This window comes from Quercus robur, chromosome 9, assembly GCF_932294415.1.
Source record: "Quercus robur chromosome 9, dhQueRobu3.1, whole genome shotgun sequence".
NCBI classification, from domain to species: domain Eukaryota; kingdom Viridiplantae; phylum Streptophyta; class Magnoliopsida; order Fagales; family Fagaceae; genus Quercus; species Quercus robur.
This window is the reverse complement of record NC_065542.1, coordinates 5,912,403-5,936,043: the sequence shown is the minus strand read 5'-3', so window position 1 is coordinate 5,936,043 and position 23,641 is coordinate 5,912,403. Positions and strand designations below refer to the sequence as shown.

General features: G+C 34.1%; 1 protein-coding gene across 1 annotated transcript; it reads right to left on the bottom strand.

Moving 5' to 3' along the window:
• Positions 1 to 506: 506 nt before the first annotated feature.
• On the bottom strand, positions 507 to 23,304 carry LOC126698838 (structural maintenance of chromosomes protein 6B-like). The gene is made up of 28 exons (XM_050396330.1): positions 22,986 to 23,304; positions 21,914 to 22,019; positions 21,242 to 21,375; positions 20,167 to 20,222; positions 16,584 to 16,670; positions 16,198 to 16,518; positions 15,386 to 15,505; positions 14,679 to 14,813; positions 14,209 to 14,285; positions 14,026 to 14,101; positions 12,100 to 12,174; positions 11,822 to 11,926; positions 10,824 to 10,993; positions 10,622 to 10,724; positions 10,327 to 10,439; positions 7,365 to 7,569; positions 6,152 to 6,283; positions 5,915 to 6,029; positions 5,738 to 5,823; positions 5,535 to 5,630; positions 4,899 to 5,035; positions 4,695 to 4,797; positions 4,398 to 4,477; positions 4,180 to 4,258; positions 3,963 to 4,020; positions 3,570 to 3,667; positions 2,922 to 3,016; positions 507 to 862 (listed from the first exon to the last, which is right to left on the bottom strand). Exons 1-28 carry the CDS (start codon positions 23,143 to 23,145, stop codon positions 805 to 807), a joined length of 3,180 nt encoding a protein of 1,059 aa, XP_050252287.1. The 5' UTR covers positions 23,146 to 23,304; the 3' UTR covers positions 507 to 804.
• Positions 23,305 to 23,641: the final 337 nt, after the last annotated feature.

Here is a 23,641-nt window from a genome sequence, read left to right as displayed (position 1 = left end):
AACCTATGCCCACTTGAATGAAATCATATTATTTAAAGTGATCTAGAATCTAAAGCTCCTGTGGACTTGAGTGTATGAGATCAAAGCAGATAAACAGCATCATTGATATAAAAATTTATGACAGTGATCCTCAATAATGTCAGAATATCAAGCAGGACAAGTATAAAGCACGATTGGACTAGATATCCTTACAAGTGAACTAAGAATCAAATAAATAGTAGATAAGGAAATTGAAATGGAGGTTTAGTTAATTTAAAAAACAAGGAAAGAAAGATCTAAAGATTTTATGCTTACAATAATGTTATCTAAAGTTGTTGGATCTCAAGAAAGTTGTATGTTGGAATTTGTTATGTAGGACAAGGCATGAGCAACACAAGTGAATAACTGAGCAATAAGAATGACCAAGCTGGCCTTTATTGGAAAGTTCAAACTATGTTTCTCAAATTGCAAGAAAACCTTCCACGTTGAATTATTTTCCAGCTTGATACCAAGGGCAACCAATGCTCTATATAATAATAGCTTGACCCATAAATAAATAAGATGTAGAGTTCAGTTAGTAGTGCCATAGTATGTGTCAGGCCCAAAATCCTCCAAAAAAAGCGTGAATTTACAAAATAACAGAGAGGTAGAGAGAGATTTTGGTACATGGTTAGTATTCCATGAACAATAACTTCATACAAAATTAAGAGAATTCTAAGGCCTGCCATTGTACAAAATTAAGTCTCCACTACATTCATCGCATAACTTATCTACAAGCAACATTATCATCTACTGAAGCTTTTACCTGAACATGTAAATAGATGATCAAGAACGTGGAGCTGCCATTTGCTGCTTCTTTATCCTCTCCCCTTGTTTTACCATGCTGTAAAAAAAGCATCACAAGGAATATAAGATTTAATACCTGAATTTTGTTGAACATCTCTTTAGTCCAACTCATGACTGCCACCAAGAACTGAAACTACATGGAACAAGGCAATATAACCACCTATGAAGCACGGGTGCATTTCCAGATTTGGGTGCGGGTGCGGGTGTGGGTGTGGGTGCAGGTGCGGGACTCGGCAATTTTTGAAAAAGTAGGATGCAATTGCGGCACTTAAAAAAATTATTAAAAATATTTTTATATAGTAAATTTAAAATTTTTAATATAAAAAAATTCAAATAAAGGGTAGAGTTTATTATTAAAAAACAATTATTTATGATTTGTTTTTAATAAAATCAATATTTTTTGTAATTGTAAACAAAAAACCACCTTTCAAAAAGGTTCATTTACTCATTTTCCAATTCCCAAGCCCACCCACATGAAACAATTGACTTTTCCACCTATTTAATTTATATTCTTTTATTATATACATTTATTCTTCTTCCAACCATTTTTTTTATCTTCTCATCTTCTTCTTCCTTCTCTTTTTTTTTTTTCTTTTTTTCCTCTCACAATGCCACATGAAGCAGAAGAATGGCAGCCAGCTGCCCATTTCGGACTGTTTCGGCGGCCGTTTCAGCAGGAATCGGACCAATTCTGCCGTTTCGGCTCCCGTTTCCACCGGAATCAGGCCGAATCAGCTGGTTTCGGCACGAATTGGGCCGAATCAGCGCGAATCGAAAAAAAAAATAATTAAAAAAAAAAAAAAAGAGCAAATCGGCCCGTCAAACGCCGCATCGAGACGAGTCCAGTGCGGGTGCGGCGACCCTGGAGCCGCACCCGTGCTTTCTAGATAACCACCACCAGATATTTGATACAAACTTAAATCAACCAGCATCAAAACCGTTTCTGACAGGTGTGGCATGGTCCAAAGGTCTCATAAATTATGGATTTAAAAATCAGACCAGACCAATTGGTTCAACCATGAACCAGCTTTTATATTGGTTAATTTTATTTATAAAAAGGGAAATTTAAACCAGCTCTTCAAGGAACTTATGCTAGCACTAGTAAATCATCTCTCATTTTTGTTGTGTTTTTCCCCTATTAATGACTGGTCTGACCCCAGTTGGACCAAAAACTAGAAACCAGTCCCTTTTTCGATTCTCTATCTAGGTCAGTGTTTAAAACCATGCATATATCATTAAAGACATTACTCAAATATCATTTAGTCACCAATACTGGTGACAAATTAGTATGTCACAGAACAGTATATTCCACCCTTTAAATCAAAAACTGAGATGGTGATCGTACCATTTTCTTGTATTCAAGCAGCTAATGGCCATTTATGGTATTGGAAACATCAACACAAGCATAAACCATGATCTAACCCATCCAAATTGACTGAAGACACAATCAGAAGGAAATAAAAACCTCGAGAATTACCAAAAGATTTACCATGCAAACTTCAAATGAAACCCAAGACAAACCAGAACAGGAAACAAAGAGAGCAACAATTAGGTGGTTTAAGTGCACCTAGTTATCTCAAATATAATATGAAACTGAATGTTCATACATTTTGTGGTTTAGCGGTGCACCAAAGTTGAAGGCAGAGAAAATGCATCTCTAGTCATCTCTTATAAATATACTAAATTACACTTTAGTCCCTTAAAGTTTGGGGTTGTATTTATTTTGGTTCACCAAGTTTGATCTTGTTCTTTATGTATCAAAAAAAGGTTTGATCATGTTTTCAAAATGGTCCTTCCATCCATCTCCATGATTGATATGACCGTTAAGTGCAAGCAAAATTGCAACACCACCACTCAAACAAATAACATGTTCGTGTGTGCTTCTATGTGTGCCATTCAAGTCTATAACTTTCTGAACCACACTAGCAGTAGCCTTGAACCAAGGTCTTACTATAAAGATAATTTGACCCAAATATATAATTTATTGTTAACCTGTACGTGATATGAAGGATGCAAGAACGCACATTATTAGTATCTAAAGTGCAAAGTAACACCAAATGGTTTTTATATCATCAAACAAACATCAAATACAATACCTGATATCATGAGGGGTGATAAGTATCCACTGTGATCCCAGTGCCAACGCGAAATCCACAAGGGTGTCCAAGCTGATTTTCCGACTGACAGCATCCTGAAGACCAGATGCAAAGCACTAAAATTTTAAGAATGACCTATTCTCATTCGCAATAATATTTTTAATAAAATAAAAAGGAGAAAACTTAGAGGAGCGTATCAAAACTACTCCAAAAGAATTAGAATCAAATTTTGAAAGATCTAATACTTCAAAGAAGAAAATGGACACTACCTAAAGCAGCATCCAATCATACAATGATTTCAAAAATTATGACTTGATTACATGCTAAGAAAGCTCAAACCATCATAAATCCTATTCCTCTCCAAATTGTCAACATTCCACAGGGAATAGCATTCATTCACATTTCAAATACAACAATTAGAAAGGTGGAGGGTGAGGTCATTGGTCCAAGACTCACCAGGTGCTTACATATACATATAAAATAAAATAAGAGAGAGAGAGAGAGAGAGAGAGAGAGAGAGAGAGAGAGAACCTACACAACTCATTTTCTGCATATCCGGCCAGGTAAAATTATCAAATTTTGCATGCCCATAGGCAGAAAAAGAGAAGAGACCTATGTTCTTATAAAGAAAGGAAAAGGAATCCTTACCATAAACACATCAAACTCATCCATCGCTCGAAAAGGGGCTTCTGTCAATTCATGAAGAGCTAATGCAAAGCATAATGTTGAAAAAGAGCGTTCGCCACCTAATTATCAATCAACTACCAACATCAGGAAAATTACTCTCATATAAAGGATTGAGGTATACCTGACTTTGACTAAAAAAATTAATAAGATACCCCAAATAAAGTGAAAAAGAGCCCTATATCAGATAGAAAATACTGAGAAGTTCCAAATTATTCTGAGTAAATATCAAATCATTTCTATTAATTCATGAAACTATTTGTAGTTAAAAGAAATCTGTAGAACCATGATGGTTTCAAAAGCACAAACAAGTTAGACAATCTATTTTTTAAGTCAATGCAGGAAAAAAAATAAAACCTGAAAGTCCTCTAGTGTCACGAACAGTGCTGCTTGAAGCATCTTGAGGCATTTTAACCTAAAAAGAGAATACACAGCATAAAGAGAAAAGGGTTGTCTCAAAATTGTCCAGATATCCAGAAGCAAAGTATTTGAAAATAGTTTAATTAAAGAAGTTTAGTGAATGAAAAAAAAAATTATTGGATCTGAAGGGAGTAATCCAAAGTAAATTTCTTACCTCAACTGAGAGGGTCTTTTCCTCATAACTAAGTTTAATATTTCCACTGATCCCCTTTTTTCCCAAATGGCGATTAAATCTAATTCAAGAGATGGACAAATTAATGGAAATATTCAAATATATTAAAAAACTAGTTCTTTAGAGAGAGAGAGAGAGAGAGAAAGAGAACAAAACACTCCTAAAGAAAGTGACTATATTGGAAACAATGCAATTCATACTGCCAAGTTAATTGGCGCTTCAAAAATGATGCATTCCGATCAAATTTAACCCGGCGCAATCCTAACGCTGTCTCACAAGCCTGCAAATGAACATTTAAAAAATATAAGTAAATAAAAAAACCCCATAGGGCGAAGAGGGGGGGGGGGGGGGGGGGGAGCCATGAGAATACATAATGGAAACAGGTCCCAATAAAATAAAGCTGAAACAAATATGAGGAACAGATCGTGATAAGCTTAAAATAATGGAATGTGCTTGCTGTTCCCAACATTATTAATATACGGCGAAATAATACTTACATGCAATTTTTCTCGAAATGCTTTGTAAGTTTTCTTTTTTTTCAAAATCTTACGTTCTTTTTTCTCATACAACATCCTAAGGTCATCAATCGATTCAGAATATCTGCACATTGAAAAAAAAAAAAAAAAAACTAAGATATTTCACTAAAAAATTGCACTTTACTGTTCTTCAAGTGATACAAAGACAGATGAGAATGTCCTCACCGCTGGCTCTCATGCTGAAGTCTCTGATTTAGTCTAGTTAGTTGGGCACTAAGTTGCTCTGGGTTGCTCCCCTCACAACCTCCTAATGCTTCAATTTCGCTCTCAGGACAAATAATAGAAGCCTTTCTACAACTTTCCTGTAGTTTCACCCAGTGTATAACAGATCAGCTATGCGAATCCATTTATGCCAGACAGTCTTAAACAATTATTTCCACAAAGCAAGAAGGATACAGAAAAGCATAAATGCTATTAGTAACAGTAACAGAAAGGCCAATGATATTGGCATTCCATTTTTAGCTTCTAGCACTCCTAAATTGTGAGTGAATATAAATTAAGAAAAATAGAAATCTTCCTATTTCTATTAAACAAAATTCTTATAAATTAAGAGAGAGATACACATCCTCTAATGACCCACTTATCTAAAATTCATTAGAAAAATTCCTATTGCCCATTGGCATTTAGTCATTTACAAAACACATGACACAAGTAACCAGCAACAGTAGGTGCTAAAAATCTAGTATCTTTTTTTTTTTTTTTTGGGGGGGGGGGGGGGGGCGGTTTTGTGGGAGGGTTAGAATGATCACAGCATCATTAAAATCATTTACCACTATATCTTTGGAAGGGCATCAAACGTACCAAACGGTTTTTTTCAAGCTCCTGAAAATGTTCCTCTGCCTCTTTAATAAGAGAAAGGACTTTGTTATTCATTATTACTTCATAGTGGGCCTTCTTCTGTGATAAAAGTATAATTTAAAATATTAAAAACAGTTGCAGAAACAACATTATATCAAATGTAGTGAAGCATTGGAAAATGAAGATTCCAGGAAAAGAAGGTAGACCGCTTCTTCATCATGCAGTGCTTGTTCAAGCTTTATCAGATCATTCTCTGCTTTGTCAAACGCATCAATTTCCCCTTTTGCTGACTCTAAAATATTATTATAGACAAAAAAAAATGTATAATTGGAATTATTTATAATAAAAACCAAATATGAAATGTAAAAACCTTGTTACTATACCACATAGATTCTCAAATGACACTTTAAGCTTGTTGGCCTTTGCTTCTGCTTCATTCATTCTAGCTTGTAGCTTTTCCAGCAACATCTTCTTCTCTTGTACCTCCTCATGGACTTTCTAGAAAATACTCCAATGAGATGATAATGGATCAGAACACACACCGATATGCGTGTATGTGTGTGTGTGTGTGTGTGTGTCCACACAATAATCAAAGGAATTATGAGTATTAGTGAACAAACTGAGATTTCTTGATGAAGCTCGTCAACATTTGATGCAGAAGATGCATTTGCTTCAGCACTATATGCATTCTTTACATCTTGCAGTGCTAGTTTCTTTGACATTAAGTTACGCTCTGCATTCATACGCCGCCTCTACACAAACAGCAGAAGCAGCAGATGACGAACATTCCAGTAAAAGTAGAATATGTAGCTCTTTTTTTGCCCATAGGTTTGGGCTGAGGCAAGTCCAAAGGGCTCTTCTTTAAAAAGGTTCACTACTTTATCATATAAATATATATATATATATATATAACCCTTACTAGTGATGAATGACAGTGTGTGTGTGTGTGTGAGAGAGAGAGAGAGAGAGATGGTTTGGAGCCAACATGAATGGTAGGATCATGCTCCCTAATTGAGTTTTCATTCAGAAAATTCAGTCTATGAGAATACTTGAAAAATATAATCTTTTTTGGAAATTGTTTCCACTTCCCTAGCATTTGAGTTTCCATGTACAAAAGCTTTTAAGCTTTTCTGTACCTAGGGATTAATCAACCCTAGTCTCAAACATTACATGTTAAAATGCTATAAATTAGTCTGTCACAGGGAAGCTTCAACATGTGTGACAATGCCAGACATGACATGTGCCTGATGACCATGTCCAACAAAGGAAGAGAACAAAGGTCATCTTCAGTCAAAGTTTCATATTTAAATTTTTGAGTTTTTCTATAACATGGATATTTCAAAAGAAAATTAATAGATGAACATGCAATGTGATTCAAGTTTCTAAGCCAAGTCAAAATCGGGACCAGCAAAGCCCAAGTCCATTTGAGCTCCTATACAAAACTTCAAGCTTTTAATGAAAATTTATCGAAAAAATCTATAATTCTCAGTAAACTACAATGGAAGCCTTTAGACAATGCTAATGAATAAAAAATGCCAAGGCACAACCCAATTACAAAAGAAGTCTCCTCTATCACAAAAGCTAAAAGTAGAAGATTGTAAATGAACAAAGTGAGGAGAGTAAAAAATATATAGTATCAAAATGTCAAGCTAATAAAAAATTTGGACAAGTAATTAAACTGACATGCCAACAGCATTTAGGCCAACTGGCACTTCTCTCCCTAGTTGAGGGTCATGTTTGGGGGTCAAATTGCCTCAACAGCTTTACCTAGCAAAATACTAACATTAAAGGTATAAAGCATACATTAATGCTAAGTTTGCAAACTATTATTACCTTTACACTTTGTAGATCCTCCTGAAGATCCTGAAGCCTTCCCTCTGCATCTCTTTTTCTCCTCCTGCGCTGTTGAGCTTCTTCATTTACATGTGATGCATCCCTTTGAAGATCGTTAATTTGACCATCAAAAGAACTACAAAGACGGCCGCGTCTTAACTTCCTATTAGGAGGAAGAATCGTCTGGACTGAACCACGAGAAAACCTAGAAAGGAATCATTACAACTATTACTCCAGAAGTCATTCTTACATTTTACTAGTAATACAGGGATTAGATTACAGGGTGCATGGAAACTGCACAAACAGAAATGAACAATCCAAAAGCAGAACTTGACAATTAACAGTTGCAGATAATAGAGTTTGAGTGGCACACTCAAGGCCCAACCCAATACCTGACTAAACAACCAAAAACAAAAACACAAAATGTTACTACTTTCATAACTAAATGCATCTGATTCCTCTTTGTCATTATATACAAAACAGCTCATCTATCTCTATCTATTTTCCCATTGCCTGTGGGAGGGGCAAATAGGTTGGCAGTTTGGGTGATAAATTTAGATTCAATTCAGTTCATGAAATACGTGTACTCCTGTTTGCCATGGAGGATTGGGAATTAAGAAGTTATTGCTCTTAAATCAAGCTTTATTGGGAAAGTGGTTGTGGCGATATGTGTTAGAAGAAAGTTGAAGGAGGGTAATAGATTTAAAGCATGGCACTACTTGGAGGAATTAGTGTTGGGCAAGGTCAGGGGACCGTTTGGGGTGAGTTTGTGGAAGCATATTATAAGTGGGTGGGACAGCTTTCCGTGATTATCAGATATGATGTTAGTGATGGCTCTAAAATTTGTTTTTGACGTGATTTGTGGAATGGTGAGAATACTTTAAATGAGAGATATCACAATCTTTTTCTAATTGCAAGAGATAGAGAAGCTATAGTGGCAAACTATATAGAGTACAGAAAGACCATTATTATTAGAATCCTCTATTTATTAGAGAAGAGAAGAACATGATAGAGAAGTAGAATCTATGGCAAAATTAAAGAATTATATTTATGAAATAAAGTTTTGACATGGGGAGGTAAATAAGTTGGAGTAAATCCCTTCAAAAACACAAACCTTCCAAGTGAATGGAATTCAATATCTCCTACATTTTCTGTTGCGAACTTTCTAGTGTTCCTGGATTCCTTGAGCTTTCATTAATTCTTTTTTTTAATGCTATGAATGTTTTTTTTTTTTTTGTTCCTTGTATTCACCCCATGTACTTGGAAAGCATCCCTTTTCTAATGAATTATTTACTCATAAAATATATATAAAAACAGCAACATGAAATTATTCCAATGAACTTTTGCTTATTTAAAAGGGCCACTGCACTTTGGAATCCTGCATAACTAAATTTCGACCTTCAATTTTTTTTACCCCACCCTCACCAATAAAAAAACAAACATAATAAATAGAAGCAGCAGTCAAATAAATCCAGTGTTAGTAAAAGCATCAAGTGCGCTTATGCGCACATGCCTCTTAGAGCCTAGGCACAAAACACAAAGCGCACGCCTGACTGAAGTAAAATGCACATTTTTCACATACAATATCTAATAACCTCTAATAGAAATATATTGTAACATTTAAAATAAAATAAAATAAACTCAAATTTTGTATATTTACTTATTGGGTAAGTGCAATTGTATAATGTTTGTAAGTTAGAATTCTACGTAAGTTACTTCAATTACCAAGGGGTTGTTCGGTTTAGTTAAAAAAGTGGTGTATTTTGTTTTTATTTTCAGTTTTTAGTGGGACCCACCACTAACAAACTGGTTTGGTTTTGTTATTTGTATTCAATTTTTGTTTTCAGTATCCAAAAAAGTGAATTTGAATACAAAAAATGAATATAGTGGCATTTTTGTTATAATGTTGAAAATGGTTGCGACCCACCAACTAACATGTCCTACTCAATTAAGTGAAAAAAGGTTAAAGGTGCTTTTTCCTAAAATAGGGAACAATTGCCAAACTGGATAAGGGTGTCTTTTGTAATCAAAACAGATCCCCAAACAAACATAAATGTGAAAAATTGGTCCTTTTTTCTGTATTCAAATTCTAAAAATGGATACAGAAAAGTGAATACACCATTTTTTAAACCAAACGCCCCCTAAGATTTTAATATAGTAAATTGAAAACAAGTATCAATGGACAATATCATAGTAATCTAGTCATTAAAAGTTTAAACATAACATTTTATATAATTCTCTTGTGCTTTATAAAAATATATAATCATGATAGCTATGATCAAATGATGTATATGATTCATTCAACATACATCTAAAAATTAAATACCAAAAAAATGTAATTAAAAAATGTGTGTTAGTCCATGCCATTTCCTTCAAGATCAAGCAATTAATTTTCATGATTCATATCTTTTTTAGCAAAAATAAAAATAAAAAAGCGTGCCTAGGCATGCTTTGTGCTTCTTCAAAAAGCGCCATAAAAGCATGCGTAAGGCAAAGTTGAGACCTTGAGGCTTCAAGCTTTGAGCTTTAAGTATGCCTTTAACAACACTTATAAAACCCATATTTTTCATAAACTACCATTATAACATACACACCCCATATTCTTCAGAATAAGTGCTTTATGTTTGCACCAAGACAACAGAGAAATGATAGACTTCTACAAATAATAATTATTGTTTCGAACCTATTTCATAAATATCCATTGACCAAAATCAACTAATTGGTGATGAAATTCCGCAAGTAGCAGAATCAATATATTTCAAACAGATGCATCTATATTCTTCTATATTCCAACAATCCCACAGACAACTTGTTATCTATTTTACTAATTTATGTTGATAAGACGCACTTTGGCACCCTTGCATTCTCCTCGTAATACACTAATACTGCCTACTTAGAGTAAATGTGAAAAATCAACCAGGAAAAAAATGATAAAGAGATAAATAATCTAATTTTGACTTACATTTTATATCCATCTAAAGTGTGAACCTCCTTCAAATTCAGGATCCTTTGCTCAAAAGCAACTGCTTTTCCCATGTCATAATCTCTAACAAGAACTTGCCTCTCAGCATCACCCTGGAAATGCAAGCAAACTTGTAACAAGGTGTAGAATAGCACCATTTTAAAGTATAGCATAAGGGGGGGAAGTTTTTTAAAAGATAAACAAAAAATGCTAATGAAAATAGGAAATGAGATCAAGAATTAATAAGTAATCAATAGACATCATAAAGAGCGGAGGAAGATGCATGAAGTGTTACCATATCGACCAACACATTATAGACAATGTGGTTTTCTGTGTGTAGAACAGAGAGAGTGGTTGGGTGATTTGTTTGAGGAAGCATGTGAGGTCGTATATCTAACCTACACAAAGTAAGAAGTACATCAAGGAGAGAACTAACACAGTCAAACACAAGATAGCATGCACCTGAAGAGACTCGAAATAAATAGGCATGCATCCACCTTGGTCTTGCAAAGTCATATATGACAATTGGAACATGGCCATAACTTGCTTCCCTAGCACATCCTCTCAGAACCAGAGCATCTTTATGATTAGCAACGATGAATGTATTAAGCAACCTCCCAATGGCATTTTCAACAGCAAAAGCCCACGTATCACCATTAACCAAAGTCTGAAGTACATAGTCATACAATTAAAAGTGTTTGAGAGCAAAGATACTATCAAAATTATGCAGGGAAAAAAATTGAGCTCAAGAATCAATATATATACAAGATATAAACAACAAAAAAATCATAGATCTTGCTCCCAACTGTAAAACCATATCTTTATCAAACAAATTCTTAAAACAGGTGGTTAGGGTTTCAATATTTTGGAAAACAAAACTCTCACATAGAGGAAAGAGAATACAGCAGAAGGTGTGCACAATTGAGAGACTTCACCAGTATTATCCAAACAGCTTCTATCTTACAATATCCTGTGCCCAAGGTTTGATAAGCATTCATTTCAAAACCAAAGACCCCAATGATCAGACATACAAAAAAGACAGCTTCAGCTATGACCAAAGCCTAACTTATATTTGGATTAAAAGCTTAGCAGATGCCAATTATGAAGAAGACAATCATGGAAGATATATCCCAAAATGAGCACTACTACCATACAATAAAATCAGAAAGGCATGCAAAAGTATCATAATGTATATTATAATTTAAAAGATACTTTGAAGCACAAAAAGATAATATCTCAGATAACAGATCAGGAAGAATTTTCAATGCCATTTTACTAAAATTTCACATAAAAACTTAAAAAAGAGAGATGCACAAAGAATCAGAACTGCATATCCCCAAAAGAACAAACTTCCTTAGAAACATGTAAGCATGCCCACACACAATAATAATTTTCTAGAAAACATTATGAAATTTTCAACACGTTTTTTATTTATTTATTTATATAAGTACTATGAAATTATTGAAACTTGGACACACAATCATCTGTTACTCACCAAATGGGCTCCGATTGGACCAATAGGCGGCTTCTTGAACCTCTCTTGATGCCTCTCAATTGCACGTAATAGGTTAATAACTTTATCTCCACCAAAAGCCGTAACCTGTCAAGAAAAGAAAAAATTGTCAATACAGTCAGCTCTCAAAATGAACCCAATCATATTGTTTAAAAAAAAAAATGAAGGTTGGAGTAAACATGGATCTACAACTGCATATGCCCTTAGGCCTTGTCAATATTACATGCATCTAGGACTGCAAGACAAAGAGTACTCCGCACCTTGTTGATTTGATGTTGATTGATCTCGCGGATGGAATGCTCGATTTCACGACGTTTCCGTTCAAAATCTTCAATCTAAAGGAAACCAAAGTGTATGAATATATTCACGAATTAGAAGATATTAGTTCAGGAAAATATGAGAGAAAATTTCGCTTGTAGTTTTAAGTGACCAGCACAGTAAGCTTTCAAAAAAGTGGAGCTAACTTTTACAGAAATGCCTTTTAGAAATTTTTGAAACACCCCCACCCCCTTCTTTTTTTCTCCTGGTGCATCCCAAAAAATAAATTTCTGTCAACAACAGGGTAAAAAGGGTCACCATTTCAACAAAATAATGAAAGGAATTGGTGATGGAATTTAAGATACAATTTTGCTCGGTCTTGTTTAGATTCAAACAACAAACATTAATTTGTAAACATAATTGATCCACTTCAAAAGTTTCTACGTCTTTTATCTCATTGGTCATCCAATCAAACAGAACAAGCTTTTTCTTCTTTTGTGATGAATAAAAACTATGATCAACTAGGATGAGTGGTGGATGCGACAAAGTTAAAAACCAGTGAGTAAACTTCATACATGTAAGCAGAATAAGATTTTCGTAAGTAAGTAAATAAATTATCTCAAGCACAAAAGAGAGGAAAGCATGAATTAGAAAATGAAGATATAATTTATTGCCATTTAGTATATTAAAATAGTTATAAGCACTTGATTGCCCAAAATAATTATTACCAAAACTTAGTAATTTATGACCAAGCCAAAATTCTGAAAAACAATTGATTTCACAACAGTGACATTAAAAAGCACATCAACAAGAGGTTTTTCCATAAGCATCGCCTGTTTATAACATAAATTTAGTTGATCAGTTATTTTTTCTTTTTTTTGAATAAATAAATTGACTTCAAGTCAACCAAAATAAGTCAATACCACTCACTCAACAACTTCAGAAGGTATTCACAGCACAAGATAAACTCAGCTCACCATAGCAGACCAGACACATTATAACAAAGCTTAAAGGATCACAATCAAATATGTAGAATACCCCAATTAAGCAAATACTTATTTCATTATCAATTCCCTAATTGATAGAAATCAAGACAGGGCAGAACAAGAACATAATTCAAAGTATTGGAGAATACAAAGCGCAAGAATACTAACAAAGTATTGGAGAAAACAGAGCGCAAGAATACTAGTAAGGCCTACTTTTTCCACAAAAAAAAAAAAAAAACAGGAATCCATATAATCAGTTAGAGGGACATACATAATAGTAGCATGTGAAAAGAAGAGATATAAGTGTATTTATTTGACTCAATAACCAACCTAGGAAAGAGGTTTAAGAATTGGAACAAGCATAAAGCAAAATTCTTGGAATTCATAAACACAGCCGTAAGAAATTTTATATACAGTGCCAAGGAGCTATAGCTCAGCTGCCACTCCGTCCTCCCATAATAATGGGATGGAGGATGAGGTCATAGGTTCAAGATCAGCCATAAGCAATTTTGTACAGAGTTTGGTTTTTTCTTCTGTTTTTATTTTTTTATATATGTTTTCTTTTGCTAATTCATTCTTCTTGCATGAAGTAGCCTTGTTTAACAAAATTTCTCTTACTTATCAAAAAAAAATAAAGATCAGCTGGGTGCATGTTAAAAAAAGAAAAACCAACATCATTTTCAATTCACTAAATTTACACACGTCCATATATGGTCACATCCACATGCCCAAACTTCAGGGGGCACTACATCCAACAGCCTGAGTCCAAGACAATTTGTACTGCAGAACGTCGAAGGTTTGTAAAAATAACAGCCGGCAGAGAATCAGATTCAACGATAAAAATCTTAGAGGGGGGAGAGAGAGAAACGAAAAGATAAAAGTTGACAGGAAAAAATTATGCTACACAATCAATTTATCCAATGATGGTAATTATCACCACACCTCAACAGCAATTCTTCGAATTTCACTTGATCCATCGTTTAGGCTTTCTAATAAGGCACTCTCTTCTTCCTTCAAACTGAAAGATTGTTGATTTTACTGGGAGTGAGTGGAATCTACCTTGAAAGCAAGGTAAAAAATAAAATAAAATAAAATGCAAACTAATAAAATGAAAATTTTCAAAACCTTGCAAGACTTGAAGCAGTAGCGTCAACCTCACATTGAAGCCCCTTCAACTTCTCCTCTATTTCAGATTCCTCAGCCTGCAGTATATCAAAATAGGCATAAAGCCCATATCATATTGGAGTAACCACAAATTTAAACATTCAACATTGGTTATACTGCCAACCACATTTTCAGAGATGATCACGTATGACAACTCATGCTTGTCAAACAAAGACATCAAAATAAGGATCCTTGTTATGTGGCACGTTATATTCAAAGCAAGAATTCTGGACAGGAAAATAAAATCGTAGAAAGAACAAAGCAGGTGGATGGCAAAAGAAGTGTCACTTCAGTAACAAAATAAAGAGGAGCATCTTTAATTTTTTTACAAGTGTTATCATAGTAATAGCCAGAAAACACAGGATAGAGAAAACAGAACAAGGAAAGACCAATACAAGAAACCTATTATTTATATCCGGGAGAACAGAAACCTGTGTATTTTTAACATGCTGCTCATGAATATCCTGAATTTGTTGTTCAAGTAATCTAACATGCTTCACCATCTTCTGGAGTTGGTTACCCTTGCGGCCATATTCTTCTTCTAGCTCAAGCTTCTCTTTTGTTGCCTAAGAAAGAAAAAGAAAAAATTCATCAAGAAGAGATAATATTAAGAAATTTAAACAAATCAAGTATAACTATTATAATCAAATGAAGGGCAATTGTTGAAGAGCAAATAAAATGACTATTATAAAGGCAAAAGCTGGCCAAAAAACAAAGAAATATGGATGATAACAGCAATGCAAAAAATTAATATAAACAAACAACTCTCAAGGTAAAACTAATTAGTGTTTTTTATATGAGTAAATTAATTGGCAAAGTGTGCATACTTCCCAACTGCAATGCTTAGAAGCAAAGCATTTCATTGTAAAGCCAAACTTCACTTTACTTATTACCATTTACCACAAGCATAGTAGGTTCCACAAAGATTGAATTGGTCACTCTCTGTGAGACATCTTCCCTTTCTTTTCCTCATTCTTTTACATATTACAACTCCAGAGAAAATATGGAGACATTAAAAAAAAGGGGGGAACAAAATACAGAAATATTAATCATGTTTATAGTTCACATAATATAATTTCAGCAAGCCACTAGTCCTATATCTTTTACAAAAAGAATAGATATCAAAATTTCAACTTACCAAGGAAAGTGTCTGCTGCAATTCATCCTTCATTCTTCTCACTTCTGATGTATTTTCCACCATGCATGCAATTTGAGCTTTCTTCTTAGATATCCGTTCCATCAGCTCCTCAACTACACTCTGTAAAAGTCAATAGATGTCAATACACATACATAATGTTATAACATAGTTCACCTGATCAGGTTTTACATAACATAAAAGGAAGCAGGACTTGAAGGATTCCAAGAAAAAATAAACCTTACTTAACCGTAATAAAATCATATTTAGTCATGTTTCAAAAGGTAGCCCAATCAGCTGAGAACCACACCCTATGTAATGAAGTCACTGATTCATGCCCCCCCCCCCCCCTTCTTTCCCCTTGGGGCCAAATTCACTAGATCAAAAAATTAAAATAAAATCATGTTTGGTCCTTTTGTAGCATTTTAGGAAAATAGAATTTAAACTTGTTCTTTATGTTTATTTGAAAAGTGACAAAACTCACTAGATGCTGACCAATCATTTTGTGGTCAATACTTTCAAAAGCAACATAATTTTTGGGAAAGTGACATACTTTGAATATAAATCAGCATTCTTGTGAAGCCAAAAAAAAAAAGTTTCAAAACAGCCAACCAAGTTTGTAACTTTGTATAGACCATTTAAAATTCAGAACTTCCCACCTAAATTCCCAAATAATCACTAGTTCTTCAAGCATCTCTTCAAGAAGTAGTAAGACACTTTTTCACCAAAATAGAAAATAACATGATGTGAAACAAATTAGCATCATATTAAAAATTAGCCAACAACTTTTAACTTAGCAAGATTTCATTACTCACTAGTTGCAAATCAATTTTAGCTTGGCATGCAGGTATACGATCCTTCAGCCTCCCAATCTTTGTTCTTTGTTCCTCGAGTTGCTTATCTACATCATATACCCATGACCAAGCAAGCTTCTTCTTCAACTGCTGTACCCGTTGAGAGATTTCTTCCACATGCTCCATGTTTTTAATCTTTCCTTGCAGCTCATCAAGCTCCTTTAGCATAGGTTTTATTGATTCCTCCAGTTCATGAACAAGGGCATTTGCAGACTTCAAGTGTTCATCAATGTTTTGTAAAAGGTCACTCACTTGCTGAAGAAGTGAGGCCTTGTAAAAGAACTGAGTATCAAGTGTCAGTATTGCATCCATAAAGTACTAAACATCCACCCAGTTGCAAAAATTACCTTAAATTTGTCTTTGTCATTCCCCGAATGCAAAAACTCTCTGCTTTTGTCTTGACTCATTATAACGCAGGGATTTTCAACATCAATCTGCAGTATACAGCAGATATCAATAAGTACCTATGGAAAAAGTTTAAGTTCCAAGAAAAACATGTACAACTTCTGATTCAAAGGAAGGGGGAATTTTTTTATTTTTTATAAATAAGGGAAGGGGAAAAAATTAACATATATTACTGCATTTCACTACATTATAGTCTGCACACATCAAGTTCATACAAAAAACAGATTGAAACTAACACTTGGAAACCACCTGCCATCCGGCCAGTCTTAAAAAGGCCATCTTGCCAGACCAAAATGTTTCAGATTCAGAGTTTATTTATGTTTTCCTATATTTTTAGGTAGAAATACTTCAGGAATCTATATTAATTCTACAATCAAACCAGCTTATTGGGTTATATTTCAAAGGTTTATTGGGTAGGCTCAATTCAGTTTTGAATTAACAAAAGATCCAAGTTAGTTGGCATGGGTTACATTGGTTTAGGTATTTGCTATTATAGAAGAAGAAAAAAATTCACAAAAGGGGGGGGGGGGGGGGGGGGGAGAGGAGAATGAATATTTTTGTCTAAAACCTCTTTATATTTTACCCTATGAAAGTGGGAATGGCAATGTAACAGGGCAGGTTGGATCAAGCGTGCCCCGTCCCCTCTTCGAGGCAAGGAAAACCCACATGGTGCAGGAGCAGGTAGGTTGGAGGCAGGACAGGTTGGAGGTACAGAAATATATGTGGGGTACCCCAAAGAGGTGAATGGGACATATGGGACAGGACTTTGGAAACATATTAGAAAGGTATGGGATCATTTTGCATCATACATCCAGTATGAGGTAGGGGAAGGCTCCCAAGTGCTGTTTTGGAAGAATCATTGGGATGGCAGTAGCACCTTTCAAGATAAATATCTGAAGCTCTTCAGGTTTGCGAGAAACAAAGATGCTCAATGATTATATGGAATGAATACATGGTAAGGTGCACTGGAAACCTATTTTTAATAGAGAAGCTCAAGACTGGGAGTCTATGGCTCGGGTTTTTTGGACGATTCGTATGCTGCATAGATTCTTCTTCTGGTTGTGATAAATTGGTTTGTCTTGCTTTCCCCAATAAAGGGTTTCAAATCAAAAGCTATTATAGTGCTGCGTACTAGAGAAGCCCATGCATCCCCAATTCCATTGGAAGTGTGTATGGATCCCCTCCTAGAGTTTTCTTTGTTTGGGAGGTGGCTGTGAGAAAAATTCAGACCACAAATAATCTCCATAAAAGGGGTATTGTCATGGCGGATTGGTGCTATACATGAAAATCAGATGGTGAAACAGTAAGTCATCTGTTGTACACTGTCCTGTTGCTTATGATTTGTGGACTTTTTTCTTCTGCTTAATTGGGTTTGCTTGGGTTATGCCGAATTCTGTCAACACTGTGCTGGAGTCTTGGACTGGAGTGTTGAGATAATGTCGTTATGGAGCAATTTGGGGGGCAGGTCCAGCTTGCATTCTATGGTGCACTTGGAGAAAGAATCAGCGGACGTTTGAGGGGAAGGAGTTACCTTTGCCACATCTCAAGTTTTTCTTTCTGATAACCCTTTTCAAGTGGGCATCGCTTTCTTTTACGCTCTCAACATCTTCTCTGATAAAGTTCCTAGACTCATTGCACTTATGCTGCTAATCTCATAGTTTTCTTTTCTTTTTTATTGTTTCTTTTGTTTTCTTAAGCTTTGCATACTTCCTGTATATGTTGAATAATAACATTCAATTACTTATTAACAAAATATATAAAATAGGAGCACTGTGTACAAACTTTCTAAAAAAATAAAATAAAAACATAGGTACAAATATTCCAGACAAGGCAACATGAGGAAAACCTGTGCAGGATAGAGTAGGGCAAGGGATTTTTTCCATCCCTATATGAAGGCTTGTATTTAGGCCTAAAAGCTTGTTATTACAAGCCATATATGTAGGAAATCAAGAAAGTGGCACAAAGATCAGATCTGCAACCATGAGCCTTTAGTTCAAATAAGTACGGAAAACACCAATCATCCATTATGCACACCAAGACCACTATACGATCCCCTCCCCCCCCCAAAAAAAAAAACCTAGTACTTCAATAATTTTTGGTAAATACTAAATATCAATGTGAATCTTCATTTTTTTTTTTTTTTAGTAAGAAAAGTTTTATTAAACAAGGCTGCTTCATGTAAGGAGAACGAAATAGCAAAAGAAAACCTATATACCCAAAAAAAAAAAAAAAAAATAGAAGATGTGTCTATTTGGCAAACATTATTTTGCCAACTTATTTTACTATTTAGCTTATTTTTGCTACTATTTATAGGTCCCATTGCACTTTTTAGTACTATTCATGGATCTCATTGTACTATTTCAGCTAACTTTTACTTTTATCTACAATATTCTCAGCAAAAAGTATTCAGTTTTAGCAAAATAAGCAAATCCCAAACGGACCCAAATAAAAAAGTAAAAAACCAAACTATGTACAAATAATAAGAGAATCTAGAAACAATAGAATGATAAAGAAACACTAATATGTGATACAATATGATAAAGAATCAAAGAAAAGATTAGAGAGAAGGAAGAAAAGAAAAGAGGGAAAAAAACCTATCAAAGAAAAGGTGGGGGAGAGAAGGAAGGAAAACAAACATAAGATGTGAAAGTGTTTGGATAATATAAAATAAAGGCTAGATATCACCAACTTTGATGCAGACTTCCATTAACAAACAGACATGCAAATTCTGATCATAAAGACTTTCAAACTTCTAAACAGCTACAGATTGGAAAGTCAAGTCTAGAAGAAGCCAAAGTAAATAAAGAGGGATGAAGTGGGATATATGGGGAAGAGGAGACAAAAGGGTTTCCATCACAAGCTTCTTCTTTGATTTTTTTTAACATCTCCCAACATACATTACCTTAACAAGGAACTCTCCCAAGATATATACTCCATCCTAGCCACTGATTCTTCCAATTTATGGTGATCCTAACTTATTTAATATCAAGCTTCCACAACAACTTAAGTCGGACATAGCCACTCCCCAAATCATAAGGACATAGCAAAGAACAAAATACACTAAATTATCAAAATATATAAATGAATGAATTCTCGGTCAAAAAATGGAAACTATGAGGTTCAAAGTTTATAATTCCTAACTTTTTTTAATATTAATACAATAGAATTTGAACCTATGACATTTGCTCCATGATAATTACTCTTTATCATTAGCACCAATTGGTTTTGGGAGTACGCATAGTTCGAACCCCAAATCTCTACATATTCATATGAAAGAAGCATAATTTTTTTACCCGAAAATTTTTGCGTCGGGTGCATTATGTATTTACTAATTACTTTCATCAACTAAGCAATCAAAACTAAAGCCCCTCATGTATAAATACCTAGAAAGCAAAGACATAACATTAACTAATTATCAAATAATGCTGATTTGAATACCTGGTGGGGCAATGTATATGCATATTAACCCATTAAAAAATAAAAATGAAAATGAAAATCGCTTTTCTGAGTTCTTAATATGCTCACATTAAAATGTTCAACAATCTCACGAAGGTCATCTTTCCGACTAGCAACCTTTCTTCCTGCAAAATTCCTCCGAAGGAAAACAAAATCAAATAAGTACCACAACCTCACCAACCAATCATTTTAATAAATATAATCAGAAGAGATTATTAGAAAGAAATAAATTTCATCAGAAAGAAGTATGAAACTAACCAACACAATTTCTTTGCAGAAGACATCACATATAATGGTTTTATTTGTGGGTTAAAGATTAATACATTTTTTAACATAAACAACTTGACACTTTGATTACATAAATGGTTTTCTAAATTTGTACTGCAACATAAATTACACCATCAAATTCCAAAAAAGAAAGTGTTGGAAGCTAGAATCATGTTTTATTCAATGAAGTAAATTAATTAGGGACATGCAAGATCACAGATCTCTTCTTAACAATGACAAATTGCATGATTATACTAAAACTTCATTTTCTAAAATATTTTAAAAAAAAAAGTGAGAGAGAGACAGGCAGTTGGAAAGAAAATTAGCAACAGTCACACATCATAACAATCTTCTCATATAATCAACTTCTAGGTGTTAAATGTGTTAAAAACAAAGCAAGGTAAACTAAAACTTCCATAAGATGCTATAACCAAAAATGTTAAATAAACCTTGTCTACTTTGGGCAATAGAGAACATACAAAGCTACAAACTAATAGAAAAGCAAAATCAAAAGCATCTGCAAGCCACATTAATGCAACTCTCATGAATTACATTCAATAGTTTCCCTTTCAACAATCTTCTATTTATCATTTAAATTACTCTGCCCCTTTTAATAAACTTTGTCTACTTTTGCGTACTTTGTTCCAACCAAGGGCATTGTCACCAAATTATCTATCTAAAGCATGTCATCAAAGATATTTATCTAACCAGTTCAGAATTCAACTTATCAAAAAAGGTTCTCACAATATTATGAAATAAATAAAAGTTTTCAACCAATCAAACATATATCATGAGAAATAAACTTCCTATTTATTGAAAAAAAAAAGAGGAAGTATTTCATAACATAAAATACATAGCATAAGCTGAAAATTGAAACCTTGGTGATCCTTTAAAACAGTGGTGCTGGCAGATTCAGTTATTCTGCGCTCTAAAATTATGGTATCGCCATATATTTCTGGCTTAAAGGCATCTTCACCTTCATTTTTTATTTCCACGCAAACAACAGCGTAACTGCAAAGAAAAAATAGAAGATAAACTAAGAACTTGATAAAATAATTTAGTCTCAATATGGAAATCAACACATCATAGATCCATTTGTTGACTCTAAAGGCTCTCTTTTTCCTTCCTTTTCAGACTTTTAGCATCTCCACAAATAAATGATCACCATTTAAAGTGGCTGCATACATTTTAATCACCTTTTACATAAAGTGAAACCAAGTGACCATTCAACACCATTATCAAAACATTTTAGTATATGTGTATATGCGTATTATATACAAGTATATGAGTGTATGCTAAATTTGGAAAATTATGTATAATAAGGTGTTATAATCTCTCTTTGAGCTTATTAAACCCCAACGAGGTTACAAAGGAATGGTAACAAGTAGAGCATCAATCACCTTCTCCATTTCAGCATCCACATCAGATTTTATAGTATTGATTTAAACTTCCAATAAGTAAAGGAATATATTTCATTTTATTGTGCAAAAAAGACCCCAAACAAAAATTAATACGGAAAAGCAAAAACAAAAATTCAGAACTCACAAACCTGCAACCAGTTTTTATAAAATCCTTCAAGGTAGATGCTCTCTGGGTCCCTTTAGCTCGGCACCCAAATGCAACACATAAAGCAGTCAAAATTGCACTCTTACCACCTGTAAACCCCAAAAACCAAACAACGTTTCACACATAAATTAACCCAATAATATGCCACCACTTACTCAACATTCATAACCCCAACCTAACTAGTACATAACCATACACTAATAAACTCAAAAATTAATTAATATATGAATAAACTTAGGTACAGTACCTTAGGTGTTGTTCCTTAGATTCCCCTCTTAAGATTCAATCATGTGGCTACTTAACTAAAAAATACACTTCCATTCTATGAGAAAAAATCCACATGGCATAATCTTAAAAGGGGAAACCTAAGAAACAGCACCTAAGTACTGTACCTAAGTCTTGCCCAAATGATAAAAGAGTTACAACTCCAGATAGAGTAAATTAACAGAATCATGTGGCCAACTCTAACTAGTCTATTAATGATCCATAGTTATGACTCTAAAATTTTGGGACTCTTTTTTTCCGACAGAAAGCCTTTTTTAAAGACAGTTTTCCAGTGTTTGGTAGCGTCAGTAAATGTGGGTCAAATGAAAACATAAAAGTTGTCTCATTTTCAAGAGGTTGTTTACCACTTTTTATTTTTCCAGAAAACAATCTAATTCTCATAGTTACATGTTTTGAATTATACAAAAAATACTAATAATTTGCTGCACCTCCCAAACACCAGAAAACATTTTCCAGCTCATTTTCACGGTCACTACCAAACACAGGAAAAATGACATAGCTTTCCAGAAAAAAAAAAAGGTTTCATTTTTCCAGAAAACGTTTTCCGCCAAAACAAACAGAGGCACATTATTGTTGTTGTTGTATAAATAATCCATTAAAAACAAGTAAAACTCAAACAAGTAATAGTTATCGCTATTATACTACATAAAATTCAAAAACCCCAATTCAGAACCAAAGAACGATAATTTACTAGAAAGTTCGCAATTGAAACAAACACATACAAACACTGAAAGAGAGAGAGAGAGAGAGAGAGAGAGAGAGAGGCTTACTTCCATTTTGACCGGTGATGAAATTGACCCACTCGCCGAGCTCGATTTGGAGATGGCTATGGCACATGAAGTTCTCCATTCGGACGTTCTTGATAATGCCTGCGCTCGAACGACGATGAAGGATGGGAATGGAGCGGGAGGAAACCCTAAAATCGGCCATGGCTAAGGCTTGGATTGGGTTTTCTCTGCGAACCCTAATAGAGACGGAGATTTGATTTTGAGGTTTGGGAGTGATCGAGTACGAACGAAGGTTTAGAGATGGAGAGAGTGTATATGGCGGGAAGAGGGTTTTGCTGTGTCTGACTGAGGAGTACAAGTTACCTAATAAAAACGTTAACCGACGCAGTAAAAAATTATTTATAGAATGCAAAATTGAAAAATGTATGAATTTTACTGTTTAACTCCTAAAATCGCTACATCAGTCAAGTTAAAAATATGTAAATTTATAAAGTTATTATAATAAATATGTAAATTTATATCGATATTATTCAATTTGCATATAGTTTTTTTATTCTTTTTTTAGGTATTTCAAGACTAAATGAAGATAATGAATACATTGAATAGTGGTTATTGTGTATGAAGAAAGAGAAATAAAGTAAAAAAATTTAGGAAATTTGATATTTTAATATAATGTAGTGTAAAATAGATGGTGGGAT

What these genes read in the sequence shown, in the direction of transcription:
- LOC126698838 (XM_050396330.1), bottom strand. Translation starts at nt 23,145, where the DNA reads ATGGCCGATTTTAGGGTTTCCTCCCGCTCCATTCCCATCCTTCATCGT. An exon ending in TTCGAAGAATTGCTGTTGAG is followed by an intron (nt 12,175 to 14,025) that starts GTGTGGTGATAA and finishes GGTTTCCTTTAG; the next exon opens with ATTGAAGATTTTGAACGGAA. An exon ending in ATGAGTTTGATGTGTTTATG is followed by an intron (nt 3,017 to 3,569) that starts GTAAGGATTCCT and finishes TCTGGTCTTCAG; the next exon opens with GATGCTGTCAGTCGGAAAAT.